The following is a 22,379-nucleotide window of genomic DNA, read 5'->3' on the forward strand; positions in this document are numbered from 1 at the left end:
TTGAGAATAAGCAAACACTTTATTCAGAGAACATCAGAGGAACCCAAACATTTGTAGAAAAACTGCCTTTTCTAAACAAACAGAATCATCATTTAACTTTGCCCTCAGCGCTCTCGGTGGGTGGAGTTTCTTGAGGCTTTGCTTTTGAAGCGTCGCAGGTTCTGCAGCTCCCGGTGAGCCGCCATGACTCTTCGACTGGAAGACAAACATTCAACTGTTTTGTTCTACTGTCCTTTAGCCCTTGTGCTATCTTGTGGGGTCCAGATGACCCCACTATGTTGAGAGTGGGATCATCTAGACCCACTACACAGTGGGCTGAACCTTTTTTCTTCAATGATTTGTGATCTTCACTGGTGTCCATTGATTACATGAAATCTTTCCACCTTTATCCACCTTTGTCATAGTAGGGAGAACACGTCAATGTAAGGGTGGGGTCATCTGGACCCCACAAGATAGCACAAGAGTTAGAGGGAATTCAACTGCTTTCTCCTATTAACCCTTGTGCTATACTATGGGGTCAAGATGACCATTGATGTGTTCTTCCTACCATGACAAAGGTGGATAAAGGTGGAAAGATTTCATGTAATCCATGGACACCAGTGAAGATCACAAATCATTGAAGAAAAAAGGTTCAGCGCACTGTCTTGTGGGGTCTAGATGACCCAACTCCCAATGTCAAAATGCCTAGGATAGCACAAGGGTTAACCTGCCAGTAACTGGCTCCTCCCATAAGTGTTACATTACTGTCAGCCCCAGCAGTCAATAAGGACACAAAAAGAGTCACATGACAAAGATGATGAAAGATCAGAGCAGAGCAGGTTGAGAGGTAAAGGATGATGGGAACTAACTTTGCAGAGGAGAGCTCGCTGATTATTCCACAGAGCAGCTCTGTGGCATCTTCCAGGCAGCCTGATGGCCCAGCGTCTACATCCTCCATCAGCTCCTCCCTGGAGGAAAAACAGCGGAGTCAGCCGTTGAGCATTCAATGAAAGGATGCAAATCAACGCTTTTCTTTAAACAGTTTTAAAATCTGTGGGAGGAATCCTTTTTCCACAAGAAACCCACGCCCGCCTGTTCAGAAGCTTCACCTGCAGCAGCTCTGTGCTCAAATCTTCAGGAGAATCTTCAGTTCTGGGCTGTGAGGATGTGCCTGAATGTCTTTTCCTGCATCAACACACCTGAGCCCTTCAACCGAAAGTTATTTGGCATGAAGCAATACTATATATACTCTGTACTAATCATAAAACTTCTATAAGTATGCATTTGAAAAAATCCAACCTTAAAAAATTTAATGTCATCATCCAATCAATCAGTGGTGTGCCATCTAAGAACCAGCCTTTTCCGGTTACTTACCATTTCATTTTAACAGTTCAACTTGATTATTTTTGCTTTTCAAATTGTTATCTTTTTTTTGGAATTGTGTTTTGATTTCTAAAACCTAATGTTTGTTTATTATTTGTTTTGCTTTTCTTAATTGTGATCTTTCATAGGTTTTTGCATTGAGTGATATGTTGGTGTGATCTGCACTTCAGTACCACCGTATTTAACTTTAACAATATTAATAATAAGGAATAATAGAATGGCTGTTTAAAAATACAACCTAATATTGGCACCACCTTTGTTCTGTAAAGAGTTGTTACATTTTAATTGTTTTCAGTCATCTTTACATTTATGCACTGTTTATTCCTGATCCTCAAAGAGTTACAGTTTGATGGTGAAAAGCGTCTGGGACCTTCGTAGAAAACCTCGAGCAGCTTCTTCGTCTTTCTCTGCTTTAACAGATTCAGTGGTGAAGCGAAGACGTGACTGAGGCTGCGGCATTTTAAGCCCCGCCTCAATCACTCTCTCACATCCCTGCGTGTTTCTCACGTGAAAACAATGGTGTTGAGCTGGGAGTCGGAAACATCATCGGAGCATCCACAGGCGCCGTGCGAGTCCCCGCCTGAGCTGGGCGCCGCCTTTGCCGCTGCAAGATCGCCTGTAGGTCCACCCTGAATGAGACAAGAACACGAGGGCCTCAGTCCAAACGCAGCCACTGAGTCATGAATTTCAATCATTTTCAGGCATCATGACTTTTTAAATTTTGTTTAATGAATTTAAATCAATTTTACATTATTAAATTTATATTTATAAAGCACTTTTTATACGTCAGTATCAGAAAGTTCTTCACATAACAAAAACACATTTCTTCCTTAATAACATAAAATAAAAGCCTTCAAATAAAAAAAATAACCCCACACAAGCACGCACCTCCACCAATACCTAAAATCGCGGTAGGAAGTTCTCTGCTGTCCATGACTTTACGTCTAAAAATACAGTTTAGTAGGTGAAGCTGCTTCACAGTTTGGTGAATCTTGTGTAAAATTGTAAATAACTGTTAATGACCTTTTACACATATGATGGGGTTTTGCAGATTATTTTCTGCTTTGACAGTGTTCAGCTCCATCTAGACGAGCTCTTTAGCATTAAGAAAAAAGATGGAGGTGTTTGCTTTTTCAACCATTTCATTTTCTCTGGTTCCTCCTCAAACCTCTGCATCTTCAGCTGTTGTGTAATCACACACATTTTCCCAGGAAACAGTTTTTGTAGTTCATCTTCATCAATTCATCTCTGGGTGAAGTGACAGGTTTGAGGATAGAAGAGCTGAATGAGGAGCTGAATGAAGAGCTTCTCAGAAATCGTGGAGGTGGTTGGTAACTCCTCACATTTAGCAGAGAAGTAATGAAGGAAAGAAAGCACTCACATTGCATGCCTCTCCTGGTTCTGCGGTCTCTTCAGGCTGCAGCGCAGGTCCACTGGTGGGAGCTTCAGTTGAGGATGCTCCTCCTTCAGCACGGTTTACCGACTGTGAAATACTCTCTTCCTCTGCCTGCTGGCGGTTACTCTCCTCTGGACCTGTGTTTGAGGAGAATGAAGAACTTATGTACAGCTCTGTCTCCCTTTATTTATGTTTCTGACATCTGACACACTTTCAGAAAAAACTCCTTTTGCAGACTCTGAGTCAGGGTCACACTCACCCCTGTAGAGGACGCTCATGGGGGCTTCAGTCGGTGCTCTGGAACAGATTCATGGACAGAGAAAAAGGTTTAAACTCATTTTATTTGGTGTAAAAAGGTTTCACTTTGGAAGAGATGCTGACCTTGCATCCTCGCCTGCAGACTGTAGCTCTGCCTGCTTTGGCTCTGCAGACTGGAGCTCTGCCTGCTTTGGCTCTGCAGACTGTAGCTCTGCCTGCTTCGGCTCTGCAGACTGTAGCTCTGCCTGCTTTGGCTCTGCAGACTGTAGCTCTGCCTGCTTCGGCTCTGCAGACTGTAGCTCTGCCTGCTTCGGCTCTGCAGACTGTAGCTCTGCCTGCTTCGGCTCTGCAGACTGTAACTCTGCCTGCTTTGGCTCTGCAGACTGTAGCTCTGCCTGCTTCGGCTCTGCAGTGTGTAACTCTGCCTGCTTCGGCTCTGCTGACTGTAGCTCTGCCTGCTTCGGCTCTGCAGTGTGTAGTTCTGCCTGCTTTGGCTCTGCAGACTGTAGCTCTTCCTGCATCGGCTCTGCAGACTGTAGCTCTGTCTGCTTCGGCTCTGCAGTGTGTAGCTCTGCCTGCTTTGGCTCTGCAGACTGTAGCTCTTCCTGCTTCGGCTCTGCGGACTGTAGCTCTTCCTGCTTCGGCTCTGCGGACTGTAACTCTGCCTGCTTTGGCTTTGCAGACTGTAGCTCTGCCTGCTTTGGCTCTGCAGACTGTAGCTTTGCCTGCTTCGGCTCTGCAGACTGTAGCTCTGCCTGCTTTGGCTCTGCAGACTGTAGCTCTGCCTGCTTTGGCTCTGCAGACTGTAGCTCTTCCTGCTTCGGCTCTGCAGACTGTAACTCTGCCTGCTTTGGCTCTGCAGACTGTAGCTCTACCTGCTTAGGCTCTGCCTGCTTCTGCCCGCTTTCATGGCCAGAGGAGCGCAGAGGGGTGTCTGAATCATTACAGACCTTCATCCCAGCTCCCTTCACAAAACTTGGCTTCTTCTCATAGTTTCCTAAAACACGACTCCGCTCTCCATCCGTCAGGCCACAGGAACCCATCCTACGCCTCTTCTTGGCTGGAAAAGCCATGGTGGAATGCTGCTGCTCCCGCCGTCCCTCCACCTCCCTCTTGTGTTTCTCTGCCCGTTGTCTCTTGCTGCCTTCCTCGGCGGCATCCTCACCTGCCCAGCTCTCCGTCTGATTCTTGTTGCTGCGGAAGCTAGACTTTGGAGCTGCTGTGCTCAAAGAAATGACCTCTGATTCATTTGTTGCCTTTTCTTTGGTGGCTTCATCTGGCCCTGTCAGACAGGAGCACTCTGCTGCCTGATACATCTGATGCACAATGACGGCGCATTCCTGCAGAGGCTCGGCTGCAGCTCCGCCCTCCTCTAACCCCTAAAATTTAACCGCATTTTAGTTTGAGTGGCTGAGGTGGAGAAATGACATTAATTACCTTCAGAAGTAGAGAGGCTTGAGCATTGCCCTTTAGAACAGCATCATTGCTTTCAGCTTCCTTCTTTCTTGACCTGAGCAGCCGTGCTGGGGGCGGGGCTAAATCCTCTGAAACAAGAAAACAACCTGGATCAAAACTGTTAACCCATGTGAGGATCAATTACTTTTAAAAAGGAATCTGTATTTTACATGTATCCTGAATTATCATTTACTCTCCAAAATGAAAAGTTTGGAGGGTGGGGGGAGGAGCTTTCTGTCAGGTAAGCAGCTGCATCCAAAGTGCGACCTATGGTCAACTTTAACCCAGCCTAATACCCAGGATTTTCAAACTGCAGCCCTCAAGGCCTGGAGTTTGCAATTCTTGCTATAACCTCCTTCAAAAATTAATTAAGTATGCTACGTTGTCAGGAGCAGAAAATCCAAGCAAAAGCCAAATAGTTTGTGATTTAGGATGAGTTGACAAAGAAAAAACAGGGTTTTAATTTGTTTTTCTTTTTTGAAACAAACTTTATGAAGAAGCTGACACAATACAATAGGTAAAAGAAAACACTGTACATACTGTGCAACCTGCACACCAACAATCAACTTTACAGTCCAGAGGTTTCAATTATCAGTAGCTTTTTGAACATAGAATATCAAAAAAGTTTAAAAGATGAAATGTTCTTTTAGCCTTGCATGTGTTCAATTGTTTTGTAACATGATTTAAAGTCCAGAGGGAATACAGTAAAACAAGGTTGTGAATTAGACCATTTACATATCCCAAAAATGACAAACAGTTCAAAAACAAACATTTGATTTTTGGACAAACCATGTAAAGCATAAAATCAAAAGTATTAACTAAAATTTATATTAAATTTTGTATTTATGAATTCTTCAAAATCAGACCTAAATTTCTTTATGTACAGTGGGGAAAAAAAGTATTTAGTGAGCAACCAATTGTGAAACTTCTCCCAATTAAACAACGAGAGACACCTGTAATCTTCATCATAGGTAAACCTCAACTGTAAAATACAAAATGAGAAAATAATCCAGAAAATCACATTGACTGATTTCTAAAGAATTTATTTGTAAATTATGGTGGAAGATAAGTATTTGGTCAATATCAAAACTTCATCTCAATACTTTGTTATATCCTGTTTGTTGGCAATGACAGAGGTCAAATGTTTTCTGTTAGTCTTCACGATGTTTTTACAAACTGTTGCTGGTATTTTGGCCCATTCCTCCATGCAGATCTCCTCTAGAGCAGTGATGCTTTGGGGCTGTCGCTGGCTAACACCAACTTTCAACTCCCTCCAAAGATTTTCTATGGGGTTGAGACACTGGCTAGGTCACTCCAGGACATTGAAATGCTTCTTATGAAGCCACTCCTTCATTACCCGGGCAGTGTGTTTGGGATTGTTGTCATGCTGACAGACCCAGCCACGTTTCATCTTCAATGCCCCGATGGAAGGAGGTTTTCTCTCAGAATCTGAGGAGACATGGCCCCATTTATTTATTCCTTCACACTGATCAGTCGTCCTGGTCCCTTTGCTGAAAAACAGCCTCAAAACATGATGCTTCCACCCCCATGCTTTACAGTAGGTTTGGTGTTCTTTGGATGCAACTCATTCTTCCTCCCCCAAATACGACGAGTAGAGTTCTTACCGAAATGTTCTATTTGGTTTCATCTGACTGTAGGACATTCTCCCAGTCCTCTTCTGGATCATCCAAATGTTCTCTAGCAAACTTTAGACGGGCCTGAACATGTACTGGCTTTAGCAGGGGGATACGTCTGGCACTGCAGGATTTGAGTCCTTGAGGGCGTAGTCTGTTACTTATGGTAGCCTTTGTTATTTTGGTCCCATCTCTGTGCAGGTCAATCGGTCTCCCCATGTGGTTCTGGGATTCTTTGCTCACCGTTCTCCCACAACAGGGGTGGGATAAGATAAGTTTGCTTCCTTCCACTTTCTTTCAAGCAAATTATGATTGAACGACTGATTATTCTAAGATTGATTTGTCTTTGTATGGATGTAAAACTCTGTTGATTGTATTGTTATGTGCAATATCCTAGGTCTGATTGCTTTAAATAAACCATTTCCAAATCCAAATTTTGATCCCACAGGGTGAGATCTTGTGGAGAACCCCAGTTTGAGAGAAATTATCAGTGGTCTCGCATGTCTTCAATTTCCTAATAATTGTTCCCACAGTTGGTTTCTTCTCACCAAGCTGCTTACCAATTGCAGATTCAGTCTTTCCAGCCTGGTGCAGGTCAAAATTTTGGTTTCTGGTGTCCTTAGACAGCTCTTTGGTGTTGGCCATAGTGGAGTTTGGATTATGACTGTTTGATTTTGTGGACAGGTTTCTTTTATATAGCAGTGACGTGCGGTGAGGTTAATGGCTGGTGAGGCACTGACGTCATCAATCAGATTTACAAACATATGAACCATACTGAGTAACTTATTCACCATTAAATTGACAACAGTTAACGTGTTTTGTTTAAAATATCATTTCAACATGTTTTTTCATATACAAACTGCAGCATAGAAAAAAGCACAAACCTTATTATCATCTTACCTTTACTTGTAAATAAAGCCCATATGCCGCTCCTTCTGAAGAAAATGACTTGCCGCTTGCTATCACTTCTTCTATTATTTTTAGCGTCATAATCTCAGGGCTCATCGGCGCCCCCTAACTTGAGGCACGGGAACTTCTGGCCTCACCCAGTTGCTTTTTTGCCGGCGTTTAGCGTTCAGCACAAGAAACACGTCCCTCACAGTTATTTATAAAAACAAACACTGTACATCATATACATCTGCTAAATTATGTAAACTCAGCTCATATAGTACAAGTGATTGAACCGACATACAGAGAGACAGCAGTACCGACTGACTGCATAGGTATTGCGCAATCCAAGGTGAGGCTCAGCGGGCTGGTGCCTCATCGCACGTCACTTCTTAGTATCTGAACGGCAAATGCGGAAATTCAGCGATTTTGAAAAGAAAAAACACCCAAAAATGATACATTTAAATGGAAAATGACTGCAAAGCACAAATTACTGAACTTAAATATAATAATAATTGAATTTATTTTTCTCTTTTCTTCCCATAATGACAGGTGAGGCACTGCCTCACCTGCCTCTCCTGACTGCACGTCACTGTTATATAGATAACCAGTTCAAACAGCTGCCATTAATACAGGTAATGAGTGGAGGACAGAGGATCCTCTTAAAGTAGAAGTTACAGGTCTGTGAGAGCCAGAAATCTTGCTTGTTTGTAGGTGACATAATACTTATTTACCACCATAATTTACAAAGAAATTCTTTAAAAATTAGACAATATGTTTTTCTGGATTGTTTTTTCTCATTTTGTCTCACATAGATGAGGTTTACCTATGATCAAAATTACAAGCCTCTCTTATCTTTTTAAGTGGGATAACTTGCCCAATTGGTGGCTGACTAAATACTTTTTTGCCCCACTGTTCAATAAAATGATAAAATAAATGAAAAATGGTCTCCTTACTTGATTGGCAAAAAACATGAGACCCTTCTAAATTTATTTTAAATCTTGTTAGCTTATCTTTAGCGTGTCTTTTAACTTTTGATGTAAAATTTTCAAACCTCTTTTATTTATTATTAACACAGTTTTCATGAACAGTAGTAATAACCGGTATCCAAAATGTACATCACCTATGGTTGAATACCAAATAAACTTTGCAGCATGTGGAACTTAACAAGAAATTCATTCCTTCCATTTCTTATCCGTTTTCTCCCTTTCATGGTCTCAGGGCAACTGGAGCCTATCCTGCCACTTGTGGGCAAAGGCAGGGGGCATCCTGGACAGGTTGCCAGTCTGTCACAGGGCCACAATCACACACCCATTTACACCTATGAATAATTTAAAGTAACTAGAATAACCTATGAAGCATGTTTTTGGACTGTGGGAACAAGCTGGAGTCCCCGGAGAAAACCCACACATGCACAGGGAGAACATGCAAACTCCACACAGAAAGGTCCCCCATTGGAGTTCTGTTTCAGGTCCCACAGCCGGGACTTTAACCAGGGGCCTTCTTGCTGTGGCCAAGAGCGCTAACCACTGCTCCACAGTGCAGAAATTCAATTTCTAATATTTATTGGGGCATATTTTCCTTGTAGTGTCTGCATCTCCAATAAAAACCTATCTGTGAATGAGACACGTTTTTGTAATATTTTTTTATATTCTATACATTATTTTTACTTGGAAAAACATTACATTTATGAAATACACAAATTTGTTAATATCTGAGTTCTTATAAAGAACAAATGACGATTTTCTGTCTTTTCTTTAATGTGTCAGGTTTTACTAAAGAGAACAAAAAAAAAACATTTTTTTATTCTGTTTTTCCTATTTTATCTGTCTTCCAGCACTTTTGAATGTTTGGCAACAAATGTCTTGCTTTTGTATTTGCTTTTTCCTATTTTCACAGTCCCTCTGCTTCATTTGACCACTTTTTAAAAATTGCTTTGAATCATTATTTAATCTCTGCCCATGTTGCCTGCAAGGAGTCGTGGTTTTCCAGCACAAAAGTCATCTAAAAACCACCAGACCCAACAAAAGAAAAATAAAATCCAAAATATTAATCAGGGATTAATTATCCGTTATTTATTACTTCCTGAGTTGATTGAAAGTTCAACTTTAAAATATTTTTAATGTTATTAATCCATCATTTTTGCAGTCATTCAGAGAAAAACATGAGATAATGGACTCCTATTGACTATTGAAATTTTCAAACAAACAAAATAAGCACTATAAATTTGCTTAAGTAAAAGCAACTTCTATATGAGATACAGTTGCAGAGCTTAACATTGTGATCATTAAATAAACTGTATTTTACAATTTCATTACAATGAAAGACTGATAGACAAGAGAAGAAGATTGATATTCAGGTAGAGTTGGATTCAGGTAGAGTTATTTCTAAGTCATACTGTAAAAACAAAACAAAATGTGTTCCGGAAAAATACAAGAGAAGAAGAGTTCTCATGTAGTCAATAATTCAAAATTGTAAAACTTTATTAATTAACTGTAATTTAGCATTGTACCATTAGCAACTAGTTCAATCATTATTCAGCTCTATTTTCCAGCGTTTTGAACTTGTTTTTAGTTAGCGTAGCCTCCTTCATTTATCTGTCAGGTGTTTACATTGTTGATCTTTCTTCAGCTCAAAGGTTTGTGTTAAAATCTTCTGCTAAGTATAATCACGTTACTTTGATATTTAAATAAATAGGCCTGTACATTCTTATTTCTACAATATTGTTAAAAGGATGTGGGGGAAACTTTTCCATGTTAACTTTTTCCCCCTGTAATTTTGTGTTTCTTAAAGAATAAAGGCGGAATAAATGAGAACATAAGGCGATCATTCTGGAGTTTTACCAGAGCTGCTGATCTTCGCTTTTCCTTTGGCCATCTCCTCCTCCTGAGGAACAGAAACGTGATGAGACCTGCAGGACATCTCTGACGCAATCACGTTTAGTTAAATTCACATTTTAACAAACTGATCGGAACAAACGTTGCTCAAAATTCACCTGCCCTCTCAAGGTGTCCAACTTTTACCTAGGATAAATCTCTTTCGCCTCTAGTCGAGAGTTTACGTCTGCGGTGGGTGTGGTCTACACAGCCGCAAAGCGGAATGCAGGTTGCCGTGGAGACGTGCAGTAGGAAGTAGTTAAGCCCGGCTGTGGATGTTGTTGCTGTCAGACTAAGCGCGTGAACGGTTCGGTTCCTGCGCTCGTCTGTGTTTTATGAACGTCCTTTGTTTCTGGTGTGGTGTGTCGTAGCGCGATAATCTCCGTGGCGCCAAAAGTCTGCAGGTAAAAGTGTCACTTAGAGCAGGGTTCGGCTGTGTTAGCTGTTGTTGGCTAACAAGTCAAGTCCGCCAATGTTTGTTGCTGTGGTCAAACTGCGCGAGTCTGTAGCGCGAGCCTGAAGCGTGGTCGTCATTCAGTAGACTGCTGCTCCCGGTCTCGCTGAGACCCCGGCGGAACCGGTTCCGAGTCCAGTTCCACAGCCTGACAGGTGTTGGCAGCCATGAGCCGCAGCCGGAACCCGCCTCCGCGGGGCCAAGGAGCAGCGCGAGCCAAACAGGTAAGACTGCTTACCACATGTGCACGTCAGGGATCAGCACAGGTGTGAACGAGCACCTGTCCTTGACTCAGATGGGCCTGCTCCTTGATCTGACCCCGGATGGGGGGATGGATGATGTCGGAAATGATGAAGATTTGGAGGCAGAGCTGCTCAATCTGGTTGGAGGAGGAGGAGGGAGAGCGCAGGGGAAGAAGGAGCAGGGCAGAGGTGAGGTGGGCGGGGCCTTTGGGCTCTGGAGTTTAGGCTTGCTTCTTCCTGATCTGTCGTCTGTGTTTATGTCCAGCTCCTGTTCCAATGGCTGAAATCGAGCGCATGGCAGCGCTTTGTATGAAAGATCTGGATGAGGAAGAAATGGACGACGAAGATTTGGATGATGACGATCTGCTGGTAATACTGGTTAAAAATATTTTAGTCAGAGCTGCTGCACATCAAACCGCTCTGCCAGCACCAAGGAGATGCTTGTTTTTGTTGCTTGGACTGTCCTCCATCCTTTTTTCCATGCGTTGTTTCTCTGGATTGATCCACTGATATCAAATATTTAAGTTCTGCAGCCAAAAATGTAAAAGGCATTTACAGATTATGTCCACAGTTATTTAAGTAAAATAATCCGCTGGTTTGTAGGTCCTGAACATGCTGTGTCACAGTAACGACTAATATTTAAGGCTTTGTGTTGCTATGGGAACCAGTTATTGTATATTTTAAAATTGAAGACATAGGAAGAAACAAAAAGAGTAGAATCTTTGTTCTGAACCACAAATGCACTCAAGAAATGAACAATAGTTTATAAAGTAACTGGATTAAATGATGTTGTTCCCTGACCAGAGAGAAGTGAGACAACATTAAGGTTGTATAGACCCACAACAGTCATGTTCACCTACAGGCTCGCACAACTGAATGCACACAAATACTAACACAGGGCTGAGTGTCACTCTCATCAATAAATCTGATTAGGATTCAGTGCAATTGTTGTGCAATTGCAATTGTTGGAAAGTTATTTGGTCTGAAATGTAAGAAATTCATGAAATCAATAACAAAACTCAGTTTAACCAATGAATTAAGATGTGTTTGTGCTAGCTCCCCCAATGTGCTTTTATATTCTTACGGAAGTGAATATGTCAGGGTTATTGGCTGACGAAGTGTGCATTATTACTTTTTAACGCACGCCGTGGAAGATTGAACCGTCCGACGCAAAGCTGCGGTTGCTTCCGCGAAGTGCATTAAAAAGTATTATACCATGGTCTGGGTGAATACTCGATTCTGATTGGCTGCTGGGTGTACATTAAAGAGTGATAACCGCACGGTGAAAAAAAGTTCCAGTCACCTAGCTTAAATGTTTTGTATCACTCCGCTGGCTTCTTTAAAATAACCTTTTGCTTCATCATTTGGACAAAAACAAGCGGTAACAGGAGAAGTTTCTCTCTGAACTGATGCTTTATTCAACCCATTGGGACGACGTGCGGTTATCACTTTTTAATGTACACCCAGCAGCCAATCAGAATCGAGTATTCACCCGGACCATGGTATAAATGTATTTATTCTTAACAAATCCATAGTTTCGTTTTATCTGAGTGTATTTGTTCATGTATCATAAACATGATATTTTCTGGATTGTATTCTAGTTTTAAACGGTGCTATTTGTGTTTCTCCTCTGGTTTTCATGTCTTTTATCAAATTGAATTTAATTGAACCTAAGCTTAAAGTGGGTTAGATTTCCATGCTTCTGTCTTGGTTCACAGGCAGAGCTGAACGAAGTTTTGGAGGACGATGAGGAGCCAGCTCCTGCTGCTCCTAAAGCGATGCCCTCCTCTCAGCCTGCCCCTTCAGCCAGCCCCCTCGGTGCGGCCAGTTTGGAATCTCGTTTGCTGGAGCGCATCGAAATGTATCAGACGGCCATAGCCAACGCCAAGGCTGCAGGCGAGACGAGCAAAGCTCGCCGTTATGACCGCGGCTTGAAGGTCAGTGCAGAATCCAACTTCCTGCTTAGCACTCTGCTAAGCAACCAGATCCAGAGCATGGTTTCTCCTTTTCTATTTGCAGACATTACAGTCCATGCTAACATCGGTAAAGAAAGGCAAGGCAGTGAATGAGGAGGACATGCCCCCCCCTGTAGCAATTGGAGGAAAGTCCAACATTAAAGCAGAGTCTGAGCCGGAGAAAGAGCTTCCAGAACCTGCTGTCCTGCCTGCGTCTCCCTCCAAACCCAGGAACGAGCCTGCAGCCCCAGTTCCCAACACTAAACCGGTGTGCCTGACCCCCCTGCCGAAGCTCGCTGCCCCCATCACCCCTGATTCACCTGCAATCTCCCCCCTCACACCCAGCCAGCCCAGTGGCCCACACTCAGGTAACAGCTGAAGAAAGGCTTTATAATTCAAGTATGAATTTTAAAAAAATGGATAGAAAATAAAGTAGATTTTTGTTTGGCAAATTCACATACTTGCTATCAAGAAAACTGATTCAGAGATGCAATTATTTGGGGGATTTACTTTTTGTAGAAACAGTTTTAGTATTCAATCTCTTTAACCCAGTCTTACTCGTAAATTAACTCCTTAGCTGCTCTCCTCCTAGAATGTTCTTGCTAAATGTCAGTGAAGTCCTCCAAAGTTGTCAGAACCTCTGGCCGTGGTTGTTCGGGTCCGTTGGCGCCGTGTCCTGTGCCGTGGCTGAAATGACTTTAATCCTCAGAGCTGAAGCAGGCCGTGCTGTACAGGCAGAGGGAGTACAAGGTTGCCGCCCTTCAGGCCAAACAGAGCAATGATGTTGAGCGGGCCAAACATCACTACCTCACTGCCAAGGTGACACAGGCAGGGGGAGTTTGCTCCTGGGGGGTGGGGGGTCTGCCACTAAATGTGAGCTATAGCAGTTCTGCTGTGCTTTCTCTGCAGAAGCTGGACTCGCTGCTGGAGGCGCTGGATCGGGGGGAGGCAGTCCAGCTGAGTTCATTACCCCCTCCTCCTGGTGAGTTTGTCTGACTGCTGAGTGTAACACTCCTGCAGTTAAACTCCGAAAGCACACATGTGCATAAACACCAATGAGCTCAGGTTAGGATTCATGCGCTGCTTGGTCGATTTTCTGTCATAGTTCTGCTGTCTGATCTTCTTCAGGAGATGTGGCTGCAGAGCATTCTGCACCTCCTCCCCAGTCTGCTCCCAAAGCTGCTGCTCCTGCATCCACTCCCACGCAGACGCCCTCTGCAGGTGAGACTGTAGCTAGTGGTACTGGGTTTTTTTGAACACTTGCTCCATAATCATCGTTCTTTTGTGTTTGTAAAGACCTCCCTGCCCCCAGCAGCCTGGGAGAAGCTCTGCAGCAGAGAATGGACATCTACAAACAAGCAGCAGAGAGCGCCAAGAGCAAAGGAGACGACCGCAAGTCCCGCATGCACCAACGCATTGTGAAGGTACACCCAGCACCTAAAAAGAGGTGCTGCACGCTTCAACTCCTTTAATCTCCTTCATGCTTACAGCTGTTTTCAACATTTTAATATGAAAATGTTCATCTCCTTTTGGAGATTCCTGCTTGCTCTTTTGCTCTTCGTCTCACTGCTTTGGATTCTAAAGCTTCTGTCTTTTTGATGGTTTTGGACAACAAACAGGAAAATAAAAAATTAATCCAAATTTTCAAGTCAAAAATCAGTCAGACTTTGAGAAATTCAGCAGAGATTTTTTTTTTCTGGGCATGAAAAATTCCCCGTCAGTCTGCATTCGAGGACGAACAGAACCGGAACCAGGAATCAGGCACGTCTGCAAGTGTGTGACTGAGTAGGACACGTTTTATTAATGAGAGTGCTTTTTATAAATCACAGTATCTGTTCTCCACATTTGACCCATCCTCTGGGGGAGCGGCGAGCTGCACTCGGGTTTGCTGGATTTACCCCTCAATCCAACCCCTTAATGCTGAGTGTCAAGCAGGGAGTCTTTGGTATGACTCGGCCTGGGTTTGAACCCACGACCATCCAGTCTCAGGGCGGACACTCTAACCACAAGGCCACTGAGCTGGTTATGTCTGGTTTTAGAAGGTCTCTGTCAGGGTTATGACTGCTCCTTAACAGAGAGAAGAACCACGAAAATTTTTGTTAGACTTCTGCTGAAGGAGAAGCCCGTCAGTCACAGCGCAATCTGCAACAGAGGAGTTCTGGCTTCCCAGGGTGTCCAGTCTGGTTTTTTTGGGTGGTCGGGTTTGATAATATGAAAGTGGGTCATTCAATCAAGCAGGACAGGAACATCATGTTTTGTATAGTCAGCACCAAGCACGCCAGTGTTATCTTACTGAAAGACAGAACTGAGACACAATCATTTTCTGGTGATAACAGCATGTAAGCAAATGAGAATTATGTAACCCTAACATCCATTCTTGTTTATAATTTCAAACACTTAATAAGTTAACACAGATAAATGGAAGGTACAAACATGAAACATGGTTCTCTAATCATCAGTAAAAGCTTCATACGATGCCTGTGAAGCAGGAGTATTCACACTGGGGGAGTCCTTTTCAGCTTGTTGGACCAGCTGGTAATGGATGAAAGCCTGTGTGGTGGCTTTTGTTATCATGGACTTGACACAAGGACGAGCATGTGTTGTTAGTAGACAAAACAGGCACAAAACAATGAGCATAGGCATCAATAATTTCAACAGAAGATGCCACCATGGACCAGGTGTAAGCCAGGGCCAGTTGTCACTAGTGGTTCTGGCACCAGAAGTTGCAGACTTAGCTTGCAGCTCTGTTAAGTCGTGCCGTGCGGTAGCAATGTCCTGTCCATCACTGGTGTCATCCGGGATGAAAGTGCAGCAGCTGTCTCCAACCATTTTGGACACGCCTCCCGATGATGCGGTTAGGAGGTCGAGCACTGCTAGTCGAGTCGATTTTGCAGAGCCATAGTTCTAATGACTGACATCTCTGCTGCTGATGCGTTGGGAAACTTGTTGGTGGTGTGAAGGAGTCTCAGCAATGCATACCTGTTGATCTCCATGTGGTCCCTTACTTCTGCCCCTCCGATCCATGGAAAGAGTGAATGTCCGAATTTTGCTCCTCCACCCCATGGGACTCCAGTGTCAGTGCTCATTTGTAGGGCATTCACTTGGAACTCAGGCATTTCATGTTTCCGTCGTGCGGGGTGAGGATTAGGGACAGTTTTGTTCATGAAGATGCGTCTCCATTAGATCGGTTGTAGCCAGTTGAAATCTTTTCGTGGATCACAGGCTGTTTGTGTTCCAGTTGATCACCTATGTGACTCTATGATCAGAGCAGCAGCTTCTCCTTTAGGTGGAGCTTTGTGATGAAAATGAATTTTCTCTGTCTTTTAACAGCAATACCAGGAGGCCATCAGAGCTCACAAAGCAGGAAAACCAGTCAGCTTATCGGACCTCCCGGTTCCCCCAGGTAACTTTTAAACGAAGCGCTGAGACTTTGCTTCTTTTACGCTGATCAGTTCCTTAACAAGTTTCTTCTTTAGGTTGTCCAGCGCTTCAGGGCTCTGAAGGGAGTCAGCAGAACTTCCTGAATGTCCTGGAAACGGCGATGAAAATAGCAAATCAGGATGGAGATGCTGAGAGTGTGGAGGAAGACGAACAAAGAGAAGACATTAAGGTGGGGAGAAAGGAAAGAAAGAATGGTCAGGGTGCTGAGGTGCTGCCACAAAAGATGATGGACAGAAGTCCTCTAGATGTTTTCAGCTCCTCCTCCTCTTCTTCCACCTGCAAGTCCACCACACTTCAAGAACTCAGTCATACCTTTCAAATGTTCAGCCCTTTAGCTGCATCTCATTGGAAAAGCCTGAGTGTTAGTTGTGTAACAGTTTGTGATTTGATTCCTCTGCAGCCTGCAGCGCGTCCACCTGTAAACAAAGCCAGATCTGCGGCCCCTCAGGCTCCTGGAGGAGCCTCAGCTTCAAAACTGGGACCTAAAGGTGTGTTGAAGGCTGAGCTCATTAGAGGTGGGACAAAATATCAGTATGGCAAACTATTGCGATGTTTCAACTCAAAAACGAATCCCAGACCCCTCTTTCTCTAAATCCTTTTTTTAAAATAATACCATAGAAGTCCATCAGGTGGCCCTTCTCATGAGCATGACGAACCACGTGTCATATTTGTTTTAACATGCGTCAAAGTCGCTGGCCTGAAAGACTGTCCAAAAGTCTTTCAGGGTTTAATATGGCTGCCGCTCTCACCGCGTGTAGGAGGAGGTTACCCTCAAAAGTTTTTCTCACCCTCATCACGGAGGATGAGGATGATGAGGGAGAAACCAGGTTTATTTATTTTGAAAAACTGTACAAAAGAATCACTGAGTAGTGCAAATCTCTGTCTGGGTTTATGAAATCATTCAGAGACAGGAGCAATGAGAAAATGTTTTGATGTGATTCTGTGTGTGTGTAAATGCTATGAAGTACTTTGCTATATTAAATATGTTTTGAAGCCTTTCAAAAATTAATTGTAGGCCTTTATCTTGCTTTTGTGTCTTGTTTTTATAGCCGTGACACGATTAAAACCGAGAATTCTGCAACCCCCCCCCCAATTAATAATTGTATTTTAGTAATGCTGCAAAATAAAGTTGAAATAAAAAGGTACATTTGTTTAAATTATAGTGATATATCATAGATTACTAATATATTGATTATTTCAATGTTTGCCATATCGTTCGACCACCGATATCGTGAGCCATGTATCGTGAACTGCATCGTATCGTGTGTTACTCTGAGATTCCCAACCTGAGAGCCGGTGTCCGCCTGCCTACTCCAGGATTTTATTTTGAAGGAGAAGCTCTCACCTCTGTTATTTCTTTGCCTTTGCAGGCCAGCAGCAACTGGATTTTTTGTTGCTACGGCGACAGGCTTTTCTACGGGCAGCACTGCGGTCCAAACAGATGAAGGTAAACTTTGGATGCCCTTCCTTCCCTGTTCACTTCCATGTTTTTACCTGGAGATGGATTCACTGCTTATCTGAATATTTCTTTCTAAATGGACAGCCGATGCTTTTTGTCATTTTTCCAGGACATGGTGGGGGCGGCGCAGCACCTCAGGCATGCCAAAGGCCTGGACCCCATGATCACAGCTACCAAGTCTGGCCTACCTGTTGAAATCACCAAGGTTTTGAAAATGTTTTCATGAGAAAATCTGTTCTTGCAGCAGCAGCTGTGATCTGTCAAACCCGCTGTGTGTGTTTGCATCCAAACAACTGCTTCACTGCACATCATCAGCATCATTCTATTGTCAATCTCGTATAGATCCTTCTCATCCCTCATGATTGTGTTCCTTTTGCTCCTCCGTCATGTAACCCCTGCATGTGCCTCATTGATGTCTGCAGGACAGTCCTGTGTTTGTGGATGCTGCTGTTTTAGAAGGGGATGTTTCTTAAAATCATGATGGTGCAGCTTAGTTTCTCAACAGTCCTGAACCTCATAGTTGATATATTTACTTTACTTAGAGTACAGACCAAAAGTCACACTGAAGGCAACAAAACTGTGATGTTATGTATATAATTCCACATGTGTTAATTCACAGTTTTGATGCCTTCAGTGTGACTCTACAATTTTTCATAGTCATGAAAATAAAGCAAACTCTTTGAATGAGAAGGTTTGTCCAAACTTTTGGTCTGTACTCTAAGTCATACCTATGATAGTTGTGGTGTGTTACTGATGTTATGTTTACTTGCGTTTTTCTTCATTGTTTCTCACAACTTTCTTGTTGCTAACAGATTCCCAGTGCTCCAGTGAATGAGGAGGAATACTCGCTGGGTCGCTCGCGGACCTCCCCTCTGTCTCCTCGCTCCAGTGAGAAGTATCAGGCCCTCATGGAACTCCTACGAAAACAGCATGAGGTTGAAACTCTTTTTTTTTTTTTTCCTCAATCAAACCATTTAACGTGGAAATCCATCCATTCATCTTTTCCCAGTTATCTGAAGCTGGGTTGAGGGGGCAGCAGTCTAAGTAGAGAGGCCCAGACGTCCCTATCCACAAAAACGTCCTTGAGTTCTTCAGGGATGTTCTTAGACTAGCTGGGAGACACAGCGATGGGTAAAATACAAGACCTCCTATCTGAAAAAAATCCCTTTTTTAAAATAACTAGAAGATCTCAGTGAAGCAGCTTTTTTCATTGTTCTTAGACACGTACTACTTAGTTTATTTAGAATGGGTACCGACTCGAAGCTCTGTGACATGTTGCTGCCAGTATCATATAGAAACGCGGATTGCGGTGCTTTATAGCGGCTCAGATAAGAACGAGTGAAGCACTGCAGCTGCACAGCGGCTAATGCACGTAGCACCAGGCAAATGCTATTGGCAAAGTGGGCCAAAGTTCTGCAGAACCTCACAGCATTCGATTCTAGTTCAGCAACCTGATGGGTCAGAGTGATGTGTACAACGCTCTGAAAAAAGGCCAACGTCATGTCCATGAGAGGTGAAATCATGTTTACTTCCGCGTGTGAGAAAGCGGGGGCTGCAGCTGCAGCTGCAGTGCAGACCGTCATGTAAAGCATCTTAGCCACATTAACCCTTGAGCTATCCAAGGCACGTTAACGTTGGGAGTGGGTTCATCTAGACCCACCCACAAGACAGAGTGCTGAACCTTTTTTCTTCAATGATTTGTAATCTTTACCGGTGTCCATGGAGTACATGAAATCCTCTTCACCTTTATCCACCTTTATCATGGTAGGGAAGTCAATGTAAGGGTGGGGTCATCTGGACCCCATAGGATAGCACAAGGGTTAAAGCGCTCTCCTTCATCCTGTCATGCTGCCTCGTCACCACACTTTATTGTTACTGGAAAGAATTATTATTTTGTTTTTATCCCTCTAATTTTGAAGTACCATTCAGGCTTCTGAACCGTTTAAAAGAACTGGAGAACTACATTTAGCAATGTTGAAAATAAACAGCACTACATTTCCTTAATTATACTTTTTGAAACCTTATTGGTTAAGGCACATTCATTTATGGCGTAGACAAGAATACGCCTTTTTATTTATTTTTTCATTATTCTAAAAATATTTTGTTGTTGAAATCTGAAAACTTTGACTGTTACATTTAGATATTTAAATTTACAAAAATAAAGCACCATGAATTTGCTTGGGTAGAAGCAACTTAAATTTGAGATACAGTTGCAGAGCTTAATATTTTGATCATTAAATAAATTGAATTTTACATTTTCATTACAATGAAATACGTTTTGAACTTCAGGCATAAGTATTTATTGTGATAAGTCATACTTTGAAAAAATAAAAAAATAAAATTAGTTCCGGTAAAATATAGGGAAACGTGTTGTATCGTGGGGCGCGTATCATATTGCCAGACTCTTGCCAATAAACACCCCTACATGAAAGTCTCCGGGCCCCACTCATTCTGGCATCTGACTGCTCCTTCAAATTTTGTCCATAAAACTTAACAGAAACTTAACAGAACTGACGCTGGAAAAGACGTCGATTTTGGGTACATCGAGAAGAGAAGAGAAGAACATGGGGAGTTTTATCGAGTTTTATCGACTGGTACAAGAGCTGAAAATGTATCATGAGCGTTTTCGGGGATATTTTAGAATGTCCGTCAGTGAGTTCATCTTCTTCGTCTCATTTCTTTGCTGCAGTGTAGACGCTACTTGGCGTATATCTACTTCGCCATGACGTATGTGTGCTCAGCAAGACAGTTTTGTGTTTGAGCACCCCCAAGTTGTGTTTTACTGTAACTTCAGAAGCTTCAGACACGTGTGCAAAAGCGCCATTCTCATTGGTCGTATAATTTTTGACGCAGCGCGTCAAACGAACCCGAAACATTTTTAAAAAAATGACGCTTTTATGCGTGGCGTTTTTCGCGTCGGTGTGCACACTCACATTGGTGCCCTTTTGTTTAGTCACGAGGGGGTTAAACGTCGGCGAATATCGCGCGCAAAATTCGTCCCGGTGTGTACGGGCCTTTAAGGTGTAGAGCAAGATGAAAACCAGTGTTCCCCCTGACTCTCCCAGGGACATTGAGTAGTGTGATCCCCCTTAGTTGGAGCAGCCCCTCTGGTCCCCTTTCTTGAAAAGAGGGACAATCACCCCAGTCTGCGAGACCACAGGAACTATATCAGTTCAAACCAGTGTCGTAAGGTGTGTCGCCTAAGACAGCCCCACAACATTCAGAGACTTTAGGAGCTCGGGGTGGACCTCATTCACCTCATCCTTAAAGCCAACTAATATGACTTGAGTTTTTGCCAATGCAACTGTGTGCTGCTAGGACTGCTGATACCTGTGACCTGCTACGACCCAACCAGACTTGATGAGACTTCTTCAGCTTGACAGCATTCATGAATTCTGGCGACTATCACAGGTTTTGTTAATTGTTGTCTAAAATGGCAACAAAGATGTTATGGCACAAGTGTCAAACTCCAGGCCTCGAGAGCCAGTGTCCTACGGGTTTTCTATAACTAACCTGTGTTTAAGAAAGTTTGTAAAAGAATGCAGAGCTCCCTGTAGATGGAGACATGGTGGACACGATGGAGGGCCTTATAAACCCTATTATGGCAGACAGCAGGGAGACAACAGGAGAGTGTGACTAACAGCAGGACAAGAGACAATTTCAAGGGAGCAGCAGGAACTGTTGGAAGACCTAATGGCTTGTAAAGCCAAGGAGCAGCAAGCCCATAAAGCACAGAATGATGCTCTTAATGATCAAGAGGAAATTGCACAAGCGTATAATACCCATCTCTCCTCCCCAACTGTTACCATTTTTGCAGAAGGACAAGAAGTAATTTTCCTCTGTGACAGTGGTACTACCAGAACCACTTTGAACTTCAAAATAAGGAAAGGACGTTCAAAGTACAAACTATTTATGTGCTGCTAAAGGGGGTCTGTCAAAAGAAAACTCACACTTATTGATCCAGTGACTAACCTCTTGATTACATTTTTAGTAGTATACTACCCCCTCCTGTCCACTAATCTTTTCTGAGGAGAGACCGACTTTGCGCTTAAAGTGGCTACAGGTGCAGGAGGACACAACTATGAAGTGCAACAAACAAACCATTTTTGGTATTGTGAGGCTGATGGTGGTTGGCAGGGAACTGGTCTCTTGTATTCTTGCAATGGTGGAAATAAGTATTTGGTCCCTTTGCTGATGTAGTAGATTTGTCCACTAAAAAAAAGGACAGTCTGTCATCCTAGTGATACGTTCCAGTGAGAGAGAAAATCTCAAAAAAAAAACAAGAAATCCACCTTAATGACTTTATATACATTTATTTTTATGTCATTGAGGGAAATAGGTTTTTGAACGATGTTGACGGAAAGACTTGGTACTTTATGGCGAAACTCTTATTAGTAGTACTGAGGTCAGATGTTTCTTGTAGTTGATGAGCAGGTTTCTGCAGATTTCAGGAGGACATTTTGTTCACTTTTCTTGGCAAAGGACTTCTAAATCATCAAGATATTGTGGCAGTCGCTTGGAAACTCTGAGCTTAATACGTTTTCTATAAAATTGAGATCCAGAGACTGGCTGGGCCACTCCATGACCATGATATATGCTTCTTCTGCCATTTATTGATTCCTTTGGCTATATGTTTTGGGTCATTATCTTGTTAGAAAACTCATTCACAATCCATCACAGGGAAGGATGTTCTCACTCAGGATTTGACAAAACATGACTCCATCATCCTCCTATCCACACGGTGAAGTAAGCCTGTGCAGAAAAACACCCCCAAACCATAATGTTTCCACCTCCATGCTTGACAGTGGGGATGATGTTCTTGGGGTCATTGGCAGCATGTCTCTTCATCCCAACACCACGGGTTGAGTTGATACCAAAGAGCTCAGTTTTACACCACAGCTCCGTCTCCCAATCACTCTCTAAATCATGAAGGTGTTCATTGGCTAACTCCAGGTGGGC

The 22,379-nt window shown here is 43.0% G+C and overlaps 2 protein-coding genes across 10 annotated transcripts in view; one reads left to right on the plus strand and one right to left on the minus strand.

Annotated features, from left to right (window-relative positions):
* LOC101155010 (uncharacterized) lies at positions 1 to 10,709 on the minus strand. Of its 9 annotated transcripts, none has more exons than XM_078935699.1 (9): positions 10,562 to 10,709; positions 9,837 to 9,879; positions 4,454 to 4,560; positions 3,140 to 4,395; positions 3,018 to 3,055; positions 2,744 to 2,895; positions 1,870 to 1,991; positions 849 to 947; positions 1 to 195 (listed from the first exon to the last, which is right to left on the minus strand). In XM_078935699.1, exons 2-9 carry the CDS (start codon positions 9,868 to 9,870, stop codon positions 105 to 107), a joined length of 1,899 nt encoding a protein of 632 aa, XP_078791825.1. In that variant the 5' UTR covers positions 9,871 to 9,879; positions 10,562 to 10,709; the 3' UTR covers positions 1 to 104. The 9 variants fall into 9 exon arrangements, with proteins under 9 accessions (XP_078791825.1, XP_078791690.1, XP_011477364.1 ...); XM_078935564.1 differs by having other exon boundaries at positions 2,970 to 3,055; XM_011479062.3 differs by lacking the exon at positions 10,562 to 10,709 and adding an exon at positions 10,017 to 10,153.
* cc2d1a (coiled-coil and C2 domain containing 1A) overlaps positions 10,411 to 22,379 on the plus strand; it is a 26,902-nt gene continuing 14,933 nt past the window's right edge. The window contains exons 1-15 of the mRNA XM_023959693.2: positions 10,411 to 10,547; positions 10,619 to 10,754; positions 10,831 to 10,934; positions 12,284 to 12,502; positions 12,585 to 12,888; positions 13,230 to 13,339; positions 13,430 to 13,502; positions 13,649 to 13,741; positions 13,817 to 13,944; positions 15,851 to 15,923; positions 15,997 to 16,130; positions 16,362 to 16,449; positions 17,332 to 17,408; positions 17,530 to 17,625; positions 18,233 to 18,355. Of these exons, the coding sequence (XP_023815461.1) occupies positions 10,491 to 10,547; positions 10,619 to 10,754; positions 10,831 to 10,934; positions 12,284 to 12,502; positions 12,585 to 12,888; positions 13,230 to 13,339; positions 13,430 to 13,502; positions 13,649 to 13,741; positions 13,817 to 13,944; positions 15,851 to 15,923; positions 15,997 to 16,130; positions 16,362 to 16,449; positions 17,332 to 17,408; positions 17,530 to 17,625; positions 18,233 to 18,355 (1,815 nt within the window). The 5' untranslated portion in view covers positions 10,411 to 10,490. The remainder of the gene's footprint in view (positions 10,548 to 10,618; positions 10,755 to 10,830; positions 10,935 to 12,283; positions 12,503 to 12,584; positions 12,889 to 13,229; positions 13,340 to 13,429; positions 13,503 to 13,648; positions 13,742 to 13,816; positions 13,945 to 15,850; positions 15,924 to 15,996; positions 16,131 to 16,361; positions 16,450 to 17,331; positions 17,409 to 17,529; positions 17,626 to 18,232; positions 18,356 to 22,379) is intronic.

Source organism: Oryzias latipes, chromosome 1 (genome assembly GCF_053564925.1).
Source record: "Oryzias latipes strain Hd-rR chromosome 1, Olatipes_Hd-rR_3.1".
Classification (NCBI taxonomy): Eukaryota; Metazoa; Chordata; class Actinopteri; order Beloniformes; family Adrianichthyidae; genus Oryzias; species Oryzias latipes.

Excerpts from the sequence above, each read along its gene's own strand:
- LOC101155010 (XM_078935413.1), bottom strand. The coding sequence starts at position 9,915 with ATGTCCTGCAGGTCTCATCACGTTTCTGTTCCTCAGGAGGAGGAGATG. Across the intron at positions 4,396-4,453 it reads AAGCCTCTCTACTTCTGAAG|GGGTTAGAGGAGGGCGGAGC; the intron begins GTAATTAATGTC and ends GTTAAATTTTAG. Across the intron at positions 948-1,869 it reads CTCAACACCATTGTTTTCAC|GGAGGAGCTGATGGAGGATG; the intron begins GTGAGAAACACG and ends TTTTTCCTCCAG.